Source organism: Pseudorasbora parva, chromosome 1, assembly GCF_024679245.1.
Source record: "Pseudorasbora parva isolate DD20220531a chromosome 1, ASM2467924v1, whole genome shotgun sequence".
In the NCBI taxonomy this organism is placed as follows: Eukaryota; Metazoa; Chordata; class Actinopteri; order Cypriniformes; family Gobionidae; genus Pseudorasbora; species Pseudorasbora parva.
Window position 1 is genome coordinate 51785110 of NC_090172.1, and position 18343 is coordinate 51803452.

Below are 18343 nucleotides of genomic sequence, written 5' to 3' on the forward strand. Positions count from 1 at the left end.
ATGCTGCAAATAGTACGAGATGGACGATCTGAACAAACGCACATTCAGCTTTTGGCAGACAAATCAAAGTTGCTTTATAAATGACTGAATATTAAAACATGCAGATAAAGACCATGCAGAGCAACAGAACAAAGCCGATATCATTGTAGAAAAACTCGTCAGGCAAATCTGAGAAAATACGTGCGTTTATATGATCAGCTCTTACCTTTGCTGCAAAGTAACTCATAGATTCACATTTTAATCCATTAAACGCGCGCGCCGCACCAGTAATCAATAAACACCGCACGAGCTCCGATTATATTGACTTGAATGGCGTGTGGCCGTCACGCGGCGGTCAGTCGGATGTTATAAACGCTGAATGCAGCTGGAATGACTGAGAGTTTCTGCTATATCCTCAGCGCACGGCTGCGTACTCAACACTGAGTTGACAGAAGTTAGTGTGCTGAGCTTATAGTCCACTAGGCGTCCCATACCGGACGCGACGCGACTATTGCTCCCCCCATAGAGGGGCATGTTGTCACACTTGATTGGGTAAGCTGTCGCGATGGAGCCTGTTATTAAAAAGCCATTTTTTGCAATTAAAGTGCCTTTTTTTGCCCCCTAAAAAAACACTAGCCTAAATGAAACCCCAAACGCAAAACCAGTCAAGGAACATTAAAAATGTAACAAGTAAATGTAAATTTAAAAAGTAATAGGCTTTAATAGAAATATCAACATTCTTTTAGTCCGTATATAATTAAAACACAAATTGCCCCTATTAAATGTGACAGCTTGCTCCCATCTATTAGGCTATTTATGTTGTTTTAATACAATTGTATTAAAATTAATACAATTATTTTAAAAAAAAAATTTAAATGTATTAAATGTATGTATTATATAAAAAATTACATTAAAATACTTCATTTGTAGTTGACATAAATCTATGATATATGGTAGCCTACATTTATGCAACAGTTCTATCTGGTTCTCGAATCTGATTGGCTGAGAGCCATTTCCAGCGGTGTAATATTCTAGTGATAACATGTTTCACAGTTTGTATCAGTCCGGGTACTTCTCATGAATCTTAGATTGGAGCAAGTTGTCACATTGTATATGTGTTTGCATGTGCATGTGCGCGCGCGCGCGTGTGTGTGTCCTTGTTTATATTACAATTGTGGGGACCAAATGTCTCCATAAGGATAGTAAAACCTGAGATTACCTATTTTGTGGGGACCAGCCAGTGGTCACCACTTTTCAAAAGGCTTCTAAATCCCCTTCTAAATAAATGAGTCCCCACAAAGATAGTGAACCAGATAAAAAATACATATTCTTTTTGGACTTACAAGAGTTCACCCAAAAACGAAAATTCAACGTAAGGTTGAGTAAATTCCGTCATCATTTAGCCTACTGAGTTTATTTTCCTCTGTTGAACACAAAAGAAAATATTTTGAAGAATGTTGGTAGGCTAACCAGTTGATGGTAGCCAATGACTGCCATACTATTTTTGTATGGAAGCCAATGTTATCAAATGTTCAGCAGAAGAAAGATATTCATACAGGTTTTCATTTTTGGGTGAACTATCCCTTTAACTACACTTAAAAATATCCGGATGTCCTTGCATTAGATGACAAATGTTCAAACCAGGAGGCACAAGAATCTCTAAAAAAAAAAAAAGAATATAGGCATAGTAATAATTGGTTTGACAATGAATCGTGGTTTGATACTTTGTATCTGACGCAATGACATTCCGACATTTTAAGTGTTTGAATACTTTCTCGGCATGATTAAACTTTTTGGATCAATTCCAGAGAGCAGCCCAGTGCTTCATGTCGGCTTTTATCATTCTATATGCTCCTGCGAGTGATCAAAGAGCTTGTTGGGGCACAGCATATCTGTTTATTATGAAGTGTAGAGTAGCGTTTGGCAGCGAGAGGCTTTGATATGCTTTCACCTGCCCTGGATGAAGTCAAAGTGAGCAGCGGACGGGCAAAGCTTTTCACTCTTTTAAAGAGTCTATTAGTGAGCTCTTGGATCTACATGGTTCATTATTATTCTGCACAGATCTAGCAGCAGATTTATGATGAAGTGAAGTGTTACATTTAAATTGGAAAAATGTGCTGTTGCAAATTGCAACAACTGATGTGTATTTTCGATTTTGGACGTTAGAGTTCGAACTGCAAAATACACAACACATAATATTCACCCATGAGACACATAATAAATGTTCATGGTCATTTCTGGATGTGTGTTTGCTTTCTGAGCACAGAGCCATCATCATTATTAGAGTCAGGGTCACTTTGAGTGGATTCATGGACTTTTATCTCCACCTGCTGTTGAAGAAAATCATGCAAGAGTTATCATTCTACTGTTATCATTTATTTAACAATTCTTCTATTCCGAAAACATTTCACTTCAAAGGAATATTTCCTAGCTAAATAGTATATATTTGACATCTAGCACACCTTTTATCATGATGAACCCCTTTTGGGATTTAGTAGGCCTACAGACGGATAAGTCTGAGACAACTAGTAAAAACGCATCCTTTTTCTAATGGAGTTTTTCTCTGAGGATTATATAGCCATATATAAATCTTAGCTTTGATATGTCCCGTCAAGCTGAATAATTTGAGCAATTTGAACCTAATGATGATGGTGTTTTCCAGCATGATTTGAGAATTATACAAAGAACATCTTGTGCTTCATGGAAGCAATGACATCTGATCGTCTGTACAAAGTTACATGATAATTTACTTAATTGATTAGTGACCTAAAAGTATGAAGGATTAAATGTAATATTTAACTTGTTTTACAGAATAACAAATAACTTTTCGTTTTACAGCATACAGCATAACTTTTCTTTATTCTAGATTACACATATAAAAAATAAATCTTAAATCTGCAGGTTTAATCTGAATGTTGAGACCAGAGTTGTAGTGTGGCCTCAGACATTCAATGGTTACTTTTAGACTATAACTTAATCCTCCAGACGGGGGCGTAGTTTTACACTCGCCCAGCACCACGTTCCCTTTTCAAAAAATAAAATTGTGAATAAACTATTTACACTTTAACTATGTATATGCAGTATTATCCATTTGACAATGATACTTGGCCGGTTTTGTAACAAACAACATCTTAAAACAAGAGACAGAGAGTTATGTTGTCCAACATAGCCGACGAACTTGTTTGTGGCAAAGTGCAGGAACACCGCTGGATAGGGGTTTAATATGTGATTTATAAAGGGAAGGTCATTTGTACTGTTAATGACAAGAAACCAACGTTATTTGCGTGTAACAACGGCATCTGAGAAAGAAGAACTCATTTTCTCCAAAGGGAATTTCAAAATTGTTAATTACAGAATGATAAGCTTGATTTGAAGCATGAATTATTACTTATCTTCAAGGTTCATGGGCACATTTTAAAAAGCATTGCTGCCACTGCAACCTCACATTCCTTGCCACGTTTCTACACCTGACAAAAAAGCTAAAACAGAACTCACACAACACAAACTTCAATTAGCAAGTGGTTTGTGCAATTAGCCTAAAATAAAGCACACAAATATAGTATAAATAAATCCAACAGAAATAGTATGCCATCTAGGCACCTTTAACGTTTTTAAATCTTTATTTTTAATAAAATAAAATAAAATAAAATAATAGTCATTTATAGTTTTCGTCTAATCGGCGCCCTCTGTTGACACTTCTTGGCAATTGCGGTTTTGTGTTCACTGCAATCATCAAAGTTGTTGGTTTCCATGAACATAATGAATGACTCGAGCTTATTCACAGCTGCACCACATATTTCAAGGAAACAACGGACAGGTATTTGTATTCGTTATTTATTTACAGCAGATGCTTTGCCATTATTAACCAAAAGACACTTTTTACATGGTGGCCTGGCGACGAACATTAAGGCTGTTTAAATATGTTTTCTTTTCTTTTTTTCCATAAAATGCTTAAAAAAAGAAAAAGAAAAGTGTTCTCTGGCTCTTAGTTGTTACTGTGAACATGATGCAATTATAGACACACAATTGCAATTGCAGTGATGCACGATTCTAGCATCTGATTTACTGCTACCCATTTTGCTAATGGGAAAGTAACTTGTGATTTAATAAAGTCACCAATCTAACCTAGTGTATGTCTACTTCACTTGTAGTCTATGTGATTTCTTATCTTGTGCATATTAGCCTCACATTGGACTATATTTGTTGTTTATAAAGCATGAAGAACAGTTACTGCTCTTTTTCTGACTGCAGACCCATTCACCTCACTGAAACTCAATGCAGATTTGTGTTCTGACAGGATTGAAATGGGGAGAGCTAGCCAGCTAATTCACTGAATGACTAATTCAGATCTCAGGGGGAAAAACATCCTAACCCTGCAGAGAGAAAAAATGTAAGGATAAATAAAAAAAGTAAAACCTGTTTTTATTTGCTTGTTTCTGACTTTCACAATTCATCAAATTATGCCCACAATATTTAGGCATGGCAGAAGAGTAAAACAAGGTTTTTTTTTTTAATATTAAAAGAGAAAAGCAACCGACTTGCCTAAAGAAATTCTATTATTTTTAACTATTAACTATTTGCCTTGTGGAAAACTGGTGGTGAATTGTTATGAATTCATTAACACAAATGTATTGTTGTTTTTGAAAGAATGCTAATGCTCATAGTAAAACAGTAATATTGTGTAATATTATTAGAATTTAAAATAATTGTTTTGAATTTGAATACATTATATAATGTAATTTATTCCTGTGGTATAAAGCGGAATTTTCAGCTTCATTACTCCAGTCTTCAGCCACCTTCAACAATCATTCACATATACTCAAAAGCTGCTCAAAATATATTACTTATTATTTTAAATGTTGAAAACAGTTGTGTTGCTTCATACTGGAACCCATGATACACTTTCAGTTAATCAAAGAATCCTGAAAATAAAAAGGAAAACCAATTATTTGAAACAGAAATCTAGAATTTTTATAACATTACATATTATATATCTTCACTGTCACTTGTGATGCATCCTCTGTGAATAAAAGTATGGACTATATTTTCTCATGAGATCGGGTTGGAATGTGAATTTTACAATGCACACAATGTTACAAGAATTTAAAGCACATTTGTCTTTTCAATTCAGCTCATCAACTGATTAAAATATGGTTAAATGTTCAAATTTTCCCTGTTTTCATAGGGAAAATCAATTGTAATGAATGCAAACAGTAATGAAATGATCTGCATATCCGTATGATTGTCTTAACTAGTTGCAGTTGCTGTACGTTCACCTAGATATATTCTTCAGAATAATTATGAAACAATTGAAAAGTAAAACCTGCCGGTATAAATAGGTATAAATCAACCATTATCATCCCAACACCCGTGTTCTCTGGTTTACTTATGAAGGCATGTTCTTTTCCAGTGGTTTGACATGCTTTTCCGATGTTTCGATTACATTTCATGACTGAAAAGTGTCGTTTTTAAAGTTTTACATTGCTTAATAATTCAAGTGAAGACAAGTAAAAAGTAAAAAAATCAGAATGTCACTCCAAATCAGGATGTTGCTCCAAATCAGGGTGTCGCTCTAAATTAAGGATGTCACTCAATATCAGGGCATCACTCCAAATCACTCTCAAACTGACAATGTCACTCCAAATAAGGGGTTCGCTTCAATTCAGTGTGAGTCCCAAATCAGAATGTATCTCCAAATCGAAGTGTGGCTAAATCAGGGCTTCACACAATAATCAAGATGAAATCAGGGTGTCTGAAATAGCCGTTGGGCTTTGATTATTCCTGATGTTGTTGCCGGCATTACACCATGGTCTCCTTCTTATTGTATTTGCACAAGAAGTGCATTGTTGGATGCTTTTGTGTCTGCTGTGTCTTCACAGGACGGGGAATCTGTAGCCGGACACTGGGATTCGTCGCATTCCACATCCTGAAAAGGTGAATGTGGTAACGGAAGGATACCTGCGGTAAAAAAGGAAGATTATGCAGAAAAGTTAGAACTATTTTATTGTCATCTTTCACAGATTTTTTTTTTTTACCATAGTCCAGATTTTATCGTGCCTTCGTATCATGGAGTGGGAACAAAAATGTTTTGCGAGAGAATGCAACGTTTTTCTTTTTGAGGGAATGCAAAAGTTTTGCAAGAAAACGCAAAGAAATAAAAATTGTCTAGGGCTGCGTCCAAAACCTAGCCTAGAAATCTAGATTCACCCTAGCGGCAGCAAATTTAATCTGGCCGTAAATGTCGTCTAGCAACTCTCAAGACCCTTCTGAGCTGTATTCGCCTAACTCTTGCCAGGCCAATGACATCGTGTATAGAGTCGGTGGGCGGGGCCATAATGACGACTGCCGAGTTGCGTTTACGTGCTTCTAGTAAACACAGAAACTGGCGAACGGCGGTCTTTCGAATCAGCTTTGACCGCGACTCTGGAAGACTTGGAGTTAAGCTTTTCTCTGAGAAAAGAACAAAGAACGGCACTGAAGTCATTCTTAAAAAGGGAAGATGTGTTCAGAGTTTTGCTGACCGGATACAGCGAATGTTTAATCTATCAACTAGCTCTGTTTCACCTTCGTTGCTCTGGTTGGTGTAGCGCTATCCTATCGCGTGCAGAGGCAGTTTGAAAGACAACCGTTTATCCCGCCCCTCGGATTGAGCCCTGTTAATGGTGAACTTCCAGACCAAACATCTTGATGTGGGTCTGGCTTGTCAGGCTATCCAAAACCTGGAGAATGGTGTCTTCGAGGATAAATTTAAAGGTACACTCTTAGAAGAAGAGGTTCTATATAGAACCTTAAAAGGTTCTATCGGCGCTACGTAGTTGGAACCCCTAAAAGTTCACAGCAAAAAATGCTTTTCTTACTTAGTATTTTTGTCTTGTTTCTAGTCCAAACATCTAAACATTCTTAAGACAAGAAGTATTTACTAGACAAGCAAAAGTAATTGTCTTATTTTGGGAAAAAATAATTGTGAAAAGTGCCAAAAGGGTTCTTTCTTGTCATTATAGAAACCTTTTAGCATAAAAGGGTCTTTGGAGTATACTAAACGATACTTCTATATATAAACTTTTAAGGGGTCCAAATATGTAGCGCCGATAGAACCTTTTCTTCTAAGAGTGTAGGATCAAAGCACATTCAAATCTAGTCTTCTGAGAGACCTTCATCTAATCGTTCCATTCTGTGATGTCAGTTGAGCTAGAAATGCTATCCAAAAGTTGGGTTTAGTGGTCATTTTGTGTGTAAATGTACATTTTTAATCAACATTTTCCACTTCTGATGTAATTTCTAGCAAGAAATTACTAATGTAGTAATAAAATGTAGTAATATAGTAAATTTCATTGAAGTAAAATAATTGAAAATGGGAGGTAAATCACATTATGAAATAAATGATTTTCTCCAAAACACATTGGCCACAATTGTTGGTACCCCTAGAATCTTTTATGAGTAAAATATCTCTGAAGTATATTTACATTAATATTTACATTTTTAGCACACCCGGGTGACAAGGAACATGAAATTGTCCAGATGATGTCTTGTTTCACAGAAGTATAAATATAAGGAGGCATAAACGCCTAATTCCCTTAATCATTTATCACAATGAGTGAAACCAAAGAATATAGTTCTTATGTGCAGCAAAAGACTGTTGAGCTTCACAAAATAGAAAGTGACTGTAGGAAAATATCTAAAGCATTGAAAATCCCCATTTCCACCATCAAGGCAATAATTAAGAAGCTCCAATCAACTAAAGATGTTACAAATCTGCCTGTAAGAGGACGTGAGTGTATATTGTCCTAATGCATGGCGAGGAGGAGCATTTGAGTGCACAAAGACTCTCCTAAGATCACAGATGGAGAATCACAGAGATTAGTTTAGTATTGGGGTCAGAAAGCCTTAAAAAAAATCTAAAAACCCCTACATCACCACATGTTGTTTGGGAGGGTTTCAAGAAAAAAGCTTCCTAGCTCATCCAGAAACAAACTCTATGTAAGTATATTTAGTTGCCAGACACGACTGGAAAGTCAAAAGGGACCTGGTTCTGTGGTCAGATGAAACTATAAAAATAGCTTTTTGGCAGCAAAATCTACCAGATGGGTTTGGTCCAAACAGGGATAAAAGGTACCCCATGCCCACGGCTAAAAATACCACTGGATCTTTAATGTGGAGGGCCTATTTTTTTTTTTTTTGCTGGAGGTCCTGGACATCTTGTTCAGAGATATGGTATAATGGATTCTAGCAAATACCAAAAGATAAAAAAATCAAAACCTGATGGATTGTGCTTGAAATCTTACAATGGGCCATGGATGGATCTTCCATCCGGACAAAAATCCAAAACAAACATCAAAATCAACACACAAATGTGTCACTGAGCACAAAATGAAGCTTCTGCCATGACCGTCCCAGTTTCCTGACCTGAACCCTATAGAAGATGTGTGGCTGAACTGAAGAGAAGAAGCACCAGCATGGATGTGTGAATCTGAAGGATCTGGAGAGATTCAGTATGGAGGAATGGTCTCTGATCTCTTGTCAGGTGTTCTCCAAAACTCATCAGGCCTTATAGAAGAAGACTCAGAGCTGTTTTCTTGGGAAAAGGAGGTTGCAAAAAGTATTTAATAAAAGGGTGCCAAAAATTGTGGCAACAAAGTGTTTTGTAGAAAAGCATTTATACTTCATAATGTAATTACCCCCCATTTTCAATTCTTTTACTTTAATGAAAGCTTAGATTTTTGTGAATTAAAAAAAAAAAAAGATCAAAAGGATAAACAATGCAGATTTATTTTTTACAGTCATATTTGATCATATTTTCCACGGATACCAACAATTTTGACCACCACTGTAACTCAGTTGACAGTTCCGACTTGTACCACCTGACCTCTGCAGATTTGTTTTGCCGTTGATAGTGTTGCCATAGAAGTGCAAAATTCCAAGGACGTGAAAAGCTCCAAGTAGAACACCGTGGTAATTACGACATGATGAATGCAGCATTGTGCACTTTAATTTAGCTAGACTGAAAACAAGAGTGAACTTACAACAGTCCAGAAGAAGTAAATAGTGAACAGTGTCAGTGTGAGAACTATGAGCCCGATGGCCTCCATGCCATTGCTGTAGTACAGATCCATGGCTCCCTGCACACACAGCCAACCAGACAGACTCGCTAAGGGTGTGATGAACAGGAAACAGATCACGTCCCCACACAGCGTCCTCCTCTGTTGCTGCATGGAAGGTGTAGTGAACCACTAGAGCCATGAAAAAACAGCTGATTAGACGGATGGATGGATGGATGGATGGATGGATGGATGGATGGATGGATGGATGGATGGATGGATGGATGGATGGATGGAATGACAGACAGAACAATAGTACAATAGATAGATCATGCAGATGTAAAACTTATGAAAATCAGTACTGCATGACAGTTATAATGTGTATTTGTATCTGTCATAATATTGCTTGTTCTCTAACTTCAGTACAAGGCACAGATATCATTCATAGGGCATGCAAGGTTTGTTGTTAAACTCATGGACTCTAGTGTCATCTTCCCGTCCTCCAGCCCAAACATGTGATAAGGACATTAATAAAGCAGCATGTCCCCGTCTGGCCTCTGCAGCGACAGGGATACGTTCCTCATCTAATCTTTTTCCTGCTAAGTGGATTCGTGTTTAAAAGAAGAAGAGGTAAAGCAGACCTGCCAATATCTGCTGCGTGCCTTAAAGTAAGGCAGGGATACGACTCAGGACTCAAGAGTGAGTGACTCCATGAGAACGGAGGCTGATAATGTTGCTTAAAACACATTCCTTGAGACTATTGCGGAGTGTATGCTATTATATGTCCATGTTCAGTTTTAGACCTTTGCAGATTGCAAACTGTAGTGAATTATGTCAGTTGAGGTCAGACAGTATCTGCATTTCCATAATATTTAGCCACCAACACTTTTAGAAGAAATAGAAGAGTTCAATCTGTGCTTAAAATGCCATTTCCCCACCTGCTAAATTTGCAGAATTATAGCAAATGGAACTACTTTAAAAATAAATTTGCATTGAAAATCAAGAGTGGCTGAATATTTACTATTGTGCAAAGCTGCAAACTGGCACTTAAAGGGGTACTTCAGCGCTGGGAAGATGAATCTGTATTTAGGGTCATTAACTGGGTCATTAATGTAGTAGAAATGTGAAATAATTTTTGAATTTGGTGCTTTCTAGACTGAGAAAAGACAGAAAATGTATTTTTGTCTCATGGAGATGAAAGACTACAATTCCCAGAATGCTTCGCTGCCCTGTGAGGCCATCCCCAAAGCCACCACTACTGAATCACTTTTGCTTTCCCACCACCGCGTTCATCTTCATAAAATCAGTTCAGTTAGAGAACAGACACTACAATTAAAGACTGAAAGTGTCTGTTCAATATATTGTGATTTAGCCGCTGAGAGGAAGTGTCAGCACAAGAGTCGTGATGAGAGCTGAGGTAAACGCATCCGCGCTCGCGGCAGTAGTTCTCAGCGCGTGACCGCGTGTTCAGTCTGGCACGGTTTCAGTTCATGCCTTTGGAAGATTAAAGGTCCTGTTCTTCGCGATTCCATCTTTCAAACTTTAGTTAGTGTGTAATGTTGCTGTTAGAGCATAAATAATACCTGTAAAATTATAAAGCTCAAAGTTCAATGCCAAGTGAGATATTTTATTTAACAGAAGTTCCCTTTCAAAGCCTACAGCGAACGGCCGGTTTGGACTACACCCCTGCACTTCCTTCAGGAATGACGTCACTAGAACCGTTTGTTGACTAACCCTCCGCCCACAAGTAAACGCAAAATAGGGGGCGTGGTCTTGTTGCTCTCCCACGTGGAGAAGAGACAAGGGGGTAATCTAGCACTCGGAAAGCGTTCCACCCATAGGGGCGGCCATTGCTAACCAAGCCATCACCTGCTGTTAGCATCCCATTGACTCCCATTCATTTTTGAGTCACTTTGACAGTGAATAACTTTACATCTGAGGCGTTTAAAGACTCCATTTGTCTATTGTTTATTTCTAAAGAAACATGACAATGCATAAAAGGCTCCGTTACCTTGTATCTTACACTATCGCCCCGCAGAAGCTGTTTTTGTAAAAATAGGCTAACTATTGCGTCATAACCAACGCGACTGTCGCACAGTTGAGAAATTACCGTATAGACCTGAGGAGACGCTCGCAGGCAATCTTTTACTGTCTATGAGACAGTCGCGGGGATGTGGAGACAAAGTCTGATAAAGTCAAGGGAGAAGAATGGGGAGAAGCCCATAGTGAGCCAAAAGCAACGGGAGAAAATATTTAAACAACGTGATTCAGATTTCACTTTCCACAACTACTAGGAGACCTACAGCTGTCAGACAGGAGGCTCACGTCACATCTACGTCGTCAAGCTCAGTCTGAGCCTGCGCAGTTCGCTAAGCCATCAGGAAGTGAGTGCTCCTATGCTGACATCACATTCCGCCGTTGAAGTCAATGGGATAGCTCTGTCCATTTCTTTTACTGTCTATGAGAAGAGAGCGCATTCAGCGCTTGCATCTCCCCGTTATGGTAAGAGGCGGGACCTTTCCGGGCAAAGTGCGCTAAGCTGCTGTCCAATCACAACACGGGAAGCGCTGGCCCAATCAGAACTCGTTACGTGTTTCTGAAGGAGGGACTTTATAGAACAAGGAAATCATCAGGCCGTTTTTAGGACAGAGGAAACAGCGCTGTACAGATAAGTCAATTGTGTGAAAAATACTGTGTTTTTTTACACGCGAAACAAACTCAAGTTATATTGCACACTGTAAACATAATCAAAGCTTCGAAAACACGTGAAGAACGGGACCTTTAACTTTCATAGGAATTACCTTGAGAAGATAAAATACTCACTTTGCTCCGCCTTTCCATTAATGCCTGAGCCGAGCTGAGCTGTGAGTGCGTCCCCATCCCTACCCATGTGCGAGTTGAAAACATGCGGAAATAGCTCCCTCTGCTGGCTGTAGTCTTTAGCGTCTGGCCAAACATTTTACAGATGACGCAAATCGACGATATTTGCGTCACCGGAGTAATTTTTTCAGTAATAAAAGGCATAAATTTCTTGTCTCAGAGGGATATGAGAGGGGGGGAGCACGATCATTCAAATATACTCCAGGTTTTCTACTGATAAAGCCATATGCTAATCGCTGAAGTAACCCTTTAACATCACCAACTATTAGCTAAAATGTTATGGATCAATCTGCCCAAATACTTGAATTAGTCTGAACATCACAACAGCAATTAAAAAGAAATAAACTGAAAATATTTGTACATCATTTATTTGCATATTTATTTGTAAAAAAATATATGTTCAATAAGACAACATTGTTTTTGCACTGTTTGAACTCATCAAAATAAGATAATAAATCAATACGCTGATTCATAACCATTTGAATGTTTATTTGAGGATTAAAAACAAACACGGAAGAGAAGACAATGCTGAATAAAGTTGTAGTTTTTGTTATTTTTGGACCTAAATGTATTTTCGATGCTTCAAGAGATTCTGAATAACTAACTGATGTCACATATGGACTACTTTGATGATGTTTTTATTCCCTTTCTGGACATGGACAGTATAGTGTGCACACACTTGCATACCCTCTCGGACTAGATATAAAATATCTTAAACTGTGTTCTGAAGATGAACGGAGGTCTTACGGGTGTGGAACGACATTAGGGGGAGTCATTAATAACATCAATTTCATTTTTGGCTGAACTAACCCGTAAACATCCAAGTTAATTGTACTTAAAAATTTCAGGCTGTAACTTTCTTTAACAGTGTATTCAGAAATCTGTCTATGTAAACAATTACTCAACCAATGGATCTGATTTATTAAAGCTTTTCTTTTTATCAGAATTAAACTAGTGATCAGTATGATAATTGTATATATTTTATTATAAAAATAAAATAAAAACTATATGACTATATTTTTTGTCTAGAAATGGGTTTATAGCTGGTTTATAGCTTATAACTCATATAGCTGGACAACATTGGGTCTATAGTTAACTGAGGCAGTGAAATGATGGCTATTGTTTGCTGGGACAGTTTCATGTCTGTTCTAGGTTTTGTTTTCATATTAAACATACAAACAATATTATATGCATGCATATTTTTAAATAAAATATTATTTGCCAAAAAAAAAAAAAAAGGTATATTGCCATGTGCTTGTATATTGTCACTAGTTCGCACTTAAATATAATCAGATCGGGTTTGGAATATGTGCATTTGGTGTGCTGTCTGGAGAGAGGTCTCTGAGCTTGGAATTTGGCCCAAACCCAGAGTATACTCCCCCCATCCCTGGCTGGGATAGGAATAATCTAGAGTGAAGAGTTCGGGTGGATGAGGAATGTTGGAAAACTGTGGTGGAACCGAGATGAGTCGGCTCTGTATTTATGCCTCCTCTCGTATCTGAACGTGCGCCTCCCAAACTTTAATCATTTGAATAAGTAAGATTGGCCATGTTGTCATTATCACGCAACCTACCAGCATCAGTTTTTCTCACTTATAGTATAGGATAGTAAAGTGTCCTTCTTCTTTTTGCCTACTCTTTTATGAGTGATATTTATTCGGACATGCTTCTTTTGTCACCTGTTTTTCGCCTACTATATAGTATGGAAGGATGTGATTTCAGATACACCCATGGATCCTGTCTAGTGTCATGTGACTCCCTCTTCACCTCATGTGATCCAGTCATGTGATCTCTTTTTCCCACTTGTTTGTGTGTCATGTTCTAATTGGTTCAATAGCTGCATCCCAATTCAGAGGCTGGATCCTTCGAAGGTTGACTGTGTCACAGTTGCGTGACAAAGGCTGTCGCAATTCGAAGGCTCCTTCAAATGAGGTCTCCAAATGAGTCCTTTGTTAGACAAATTGCAGAATTATACTTCTCAACGCAAGTATTGGGTTTCAACTTACTCAAATATATAATAATATAAATGTAAAAATGAAAAACTTTAAAGCATTACTTTGGTAGTTATTACTAAGATACATTATATAGTTTATACTCTTTAATATACCCAGAAATTGACCATGGTGAACACATTTAGACGGTTTGTGAATCTTGTTTCTTTTTTAGACAGTTTAATAGAACTTAATTAATATAACGTTATTGCCACTCATCAAAGGTAAGGTGACAAGAACAATCCTCCGTAGGCAAGACCATCCCGTTAACAACAGTCGTTCTGACCTTTGTGGCCTTCGAAAGCATGGCTTTTGAAGTCCTCCTCCTTCGAAGGATGCAGCCTCTGAATTGGGACGCAGATTTTGTCTTGTCAAGTTTATGAGGTCCCTTGAATCATGTATTTAAAAGCAAATTTATACTTCTGCGTCGGACTCGCACTGTAGCCTCTACGCTGTAGGTTACGCTTCGATTTTCATTTATACTTCTGCGTCCTTATCTGTGTTGACGTGCAGTTACACATGCAGAGGGAGCATGTGTATCCCTGAAGGAGGGGTTCTGGCAGACCAATCACATCGCTTGCACTCAGCGTAAAATCTACACATTGTTACATTTTTAGAGAGCTGCACGCCAGGGTACATTGTAGGCTATGCGTGCAACACACAGCCTACGGCGTAGCTATGGCGTACACTCGAAGTATAAATTGGGCTTAAGCCTTCATGTCTATCTTGTCTAGTTGTTGTGTATATCTGTTTCCATTGGTCACATATCAGGTTATTGTTATCAGTCAAGTCAAGTTCTTAATGTTTAAGTTTTAAACATGTAAAGTTCAAGTTTATAATACATTATCAATCTGGGACCGCTACACCATCGTCTCCATCTGCTTTTATGTCAGCTAAAGTATACACAGTCAATTAAGTTTACTTCACTAGTATAGTAAAATAAAAATATATATTTTTTAAAGCGAATAGAGGACTAAAAAAGCACTACTGCTTATTTTACTGTACCTCCGTGAGCGGTTTAGGAAGTTTCTCCAGGGCAAATTCAAAGTGGCAGAGCTCACAGTGGCTGGTGCCGGAGGCCGTGAGCCAGTGCTCCAGACAAACACGGTGCACCATCGCCAGAGACCCGGCACACTCACAGGGTGATAAAAGATCGCCCGCACTGCTGCCTTCATGACAGATACGGCAGAACGGCTCCTCATAGTTCAGACTGAAAAGAGAGACCAGAATATCCATCAGAAAACAATGACTAAAGATTACACAAAACTCCAAATCACATGATGTAGATGGTTGTTGAAAAATGCAGACTAAGACTATACAGATGCTGGTCATAATTAGAATGTCATCAAAAAGTTGATTTATTTCACTATTTTACACAAGTGAAACTTGTATATTATATTCATTCATTACACACAGACAGATATAAATGCATATTATGAGAAATAAAGTTTTAACTGTGAGATGTACATTATCATAAGTTTGGGTTGGGTCAGTAAGTTGTTGGGGAGGGGGTTAATACTTTTGAACATTCTATTCATTTCTATTTTTTTTTTTAAATGGCAAAAACTGAAAAATCAGAAGGATCGTATGACTGAAGTCTGAAGTAATGGCTGCTGAAAATTTAGCTTTGGTGTCACAGAAATACATTTTAAAACATTAAAATACATACAGCTATTTAAAATTGCAATAATATTTCATATTATTCCTGTCAGACTTTTTATCTGACAATTCTAACTTTTTCCATATAGATATAGTTTATACATAACATAACATTACAAATCTTACCAATCCCTAAATGTTTAATGTTGCAAATTTGATTATTTTATACAGCTTCCATAGTTGTCAAAAATATGTCATTTTTCTGCAACTTTCTGGCATCAGATGAATAAGAACACATGACTGCACATATTTATGTCATCAATGTGTAATGGGTATTTGGCCCACATGGAATGGCTTAGACACACCTGATGCCCCCATGTGCAGGGATCACAGAGGAAACATAAGTGCTGCAGTGAATGACTTCCTGCACAGGATCTGTGAAGTTCTCCGTATCAGGTTTCACCAGAACCAGAGAATCCAGAGCAGCATTGAGCCCAGCTGATGACTCCTCACAGAGCATGACTGCTGCACATGAGGCCGTTCATACCTGAGCAACCGCAAGCTGAGAGAGACGGGATGAATCACACTGACAGAACAATACAGGCAGGAGACTTGTGAGTTTGTTTGCGTTAGCGGTTTCCTTTTTGAGAAGAAAAGACTGAATCGACAATTGCAGGCACGTACATTATATAATCCGCATTCAATGCACGTTAAATGGTTAGTTCACACAAAAATTTGAATTCCCTTGTTAATTATGTCATTAACCCCAACCATCTGTCATTCCAAACCTGTAAGACATTCGTTCATCTTCAGAACACAAAGATATTTTGACGAAATCCAAGAGCACTCTGATCCCTCCATAGACAGTTATTTGATTTATACTTTCAAGGCCCATGAAGGTAGTAAAAAGAAATCATCCATCTGACTTCAGTGGTTCAACCTTAATTTTATGAAGCGATGAGAACAATATTTGTGTTTTAAAAAAAAAGACTTTATTCAACAATTTGGTTCTAGCCTGTGTCAGTCTCCTATGCAGTTTACGTTGTAAATACAGTGCAGTTCACTTTCGAGCTCTACGGCAGCCGATGCTGTTCACGTGAGCACCCCGACGTATGCGTGTGATGATGACGCAGAGCTGCGCTGTATTTAAAACGTTAACTGGGTAATAGACTGGCACAGGCTAGAATGAAATTGTTGAGTAAAGTCTTTTTTTTCTTTCTTTTTTGCACACTAAAAGTGTTAAAGATCAATCAATCAATCAATGAACTTTATTTATATAGCGCTTTTACAATCACGATTGTGTCAAAGCAGCTTTACAGTGTCAAACAGGATAATATTGCAACAAAATTAGATTTGGCTGTACAGTTGTTCTGGAGAAAACAGTGATGCCATCAGCCCACTCCAATCTATCATACAGCGACAATGTTGGCAGATCCGTATTAGAGTTTACAGAATTAATTAAAACCTAAATCATAAATTTTATCTGTATAACTAGTTGAATAAATTTGATCATAATTTTAGTGTTTTAGATGGTCATACAGACTTGAGGGTTTTTGGGTAAACTAACCCTTTAAATTTCATCATTTTTTATAAAATTACTTGGTCACACATGAATCATGGTTTCATAATGAATGCTGGTGTATAAAAACGTACAAAATGGGGCAGTACCCTTTCAAAAGGTTCACCTTTGTGCCTGATTTACCCTTTTATAACCAATGCATATTGTGTCTTTAAGGAGTATCTAAATGGTATAAGAATACTGCCCCAGTGAAAGAGTTTGTACCTTCTGAGGATTTAAAGGGCTAGTTCACCCAAAAATAAAATTGTAAACCATTACATTTCTCTCCTGCATCCTTGTGATGCTTAATGGATTCACAAGGTTACAAACTCTTCTGTATAGACACACAAGCCAAATAACATTTTACCAATGGACAACTAAAAGAACTTCATAAACACCAGTCAATGACTTTTTTAAATGAAAAGCAAATTCAAAAGTTTCCAGAAAAGTTAGGAACTTACCATCAGACAGACGCTGTTCTTCATCCAAACTCCCCATAACATGGGTAAAATCAGTCTCTGAAGGTTTAAAGATAGGTAGTGTCTCTCTCTCTCTTTCTCTCTCTGGTCAGATTAGCACTGAGCCCAAGGTCGTTGGTGAGAATAGTTGAGGATTAGCTGGAGGGCCAGCAAAGCACAGGCAGAGCCGACAAAGGGAAATCCCTCTCACATCACCGTTGGTTACACTCCGGGCAGCTCCTCATTCAAGCTTCCTTAATCCAGTTAGGTTTCACCAATGGCTTTTCATTTTCCTGACATTATGCTAATCGAACGAGGTCCCTAGGCTTTGACTGTAAACCGTTGCAGACATAACAACAACAAATGTAAAAAATGTTGGTGGCGTCTAAACCTCATGGACCAGGTCTAATTTTAGCCCGCTGATCTAAGAGCGACCTGATCTCTTGCTAATACAGTTGTCAGGGTGACATTAAATTAAATACAGCTATTTTTTTTATATGCATCATATAATATACAGTGGCCAAAAAGTATGTGAACCCCTTACAGAATCTGTGATAATGTGAATAATTTTAACAAAAAATTAGAGATCATAAAAAGGGCATAAGATATTTTACGTAAAATATGTTTACATGTAGTTCACAAGACAAAAAGAATAGCAGATTTTAATAAAATGACCCTGTTCAAAAGTTTATGTAGGCTACCATTGAGTCTTAATACTGTGTGTGGTTCCCTGGAGGATCCACAGGTGTTTTTTGTTTTTGTTTTGTGGTAGTTGTTCATGAATCCCTTGTTTGTCCTGAGCAGTTAAACTGCCAAGTGTTCTTCAGAAAACCAACATTTTTGC

General features: G+C 37.7%; 2 protein-coding genes across 2 annotated transcripts in view; both read right to left on the bottom strand.

Moving 5' to 3' along the window:
- adamtsl3 (ADAMTS-like 3) overlaps window positions 1-423 on the bottom strand; it is a 244317-nt gene extending 243894 nt beyond the window's left edge. Inside the window, exon 1 of the mRNA XM_067445136.1 lies at window positions 206-423. The gene's annotated coding sequence lies outside the window, so the exon portion shown is untranslated. The remainder of the gene's footprint in view (window positions 1-205) is intronic.
- A 3410-nt stretch (window positions 424-3833) lies between these two features.
- Window positions 3834-17872, bottom strand: zgc:158785 (uncharacterized protein LOC791214 homolog). The gene is made up of 5 exons (XM_067451930.1): window positions 17503-17872; window positions 15849-16045; window positions 14890-15094; window positions 9000-9206; window positions 3834-5937 (listed from the first exon to the last, which is right to left on the bottom strand). Exons 2-5 carry the CDS (start codon window positions 16001-16003, stop codon window positions 5779-5781), a joined length of 726 nt encoding a protein of 241 aa, XP_067308031.1. The 5' UTR covers window positions 16004-16045; window positions 17503-17872; the 3' UTR covers window positions 3834-5778.
- Between the last annotated feature and the right edge of the window lie 471 nt (window positions 17873-18343).

Excerpts from the sequence above, each read along its gene's own strand:
- zgc:158785 (XM_067451930.1), bottom strand. The coding sequence starts at position 16,003 with ATGCTCTGTGAGGAGTCATCAGCTGGGCTCAATGCTGCTCTGGATTCT. Across the intron at positions 15,095-15,848 it reads CCTGCACATGGGGGCATCAG|TCTGAACTATGAGGAGCCGT; the intron begins GTGTGTCTAAGC and ends CTCTCTTTTCAG. Across the intron at positions 5,938-8,999 it reads TTTACTTCTTCTGGACTGTT|GTATCCTTCCGTTACCACAT; the intron begins GTAAGTTCACTC and ends TTTTTACCGCAG.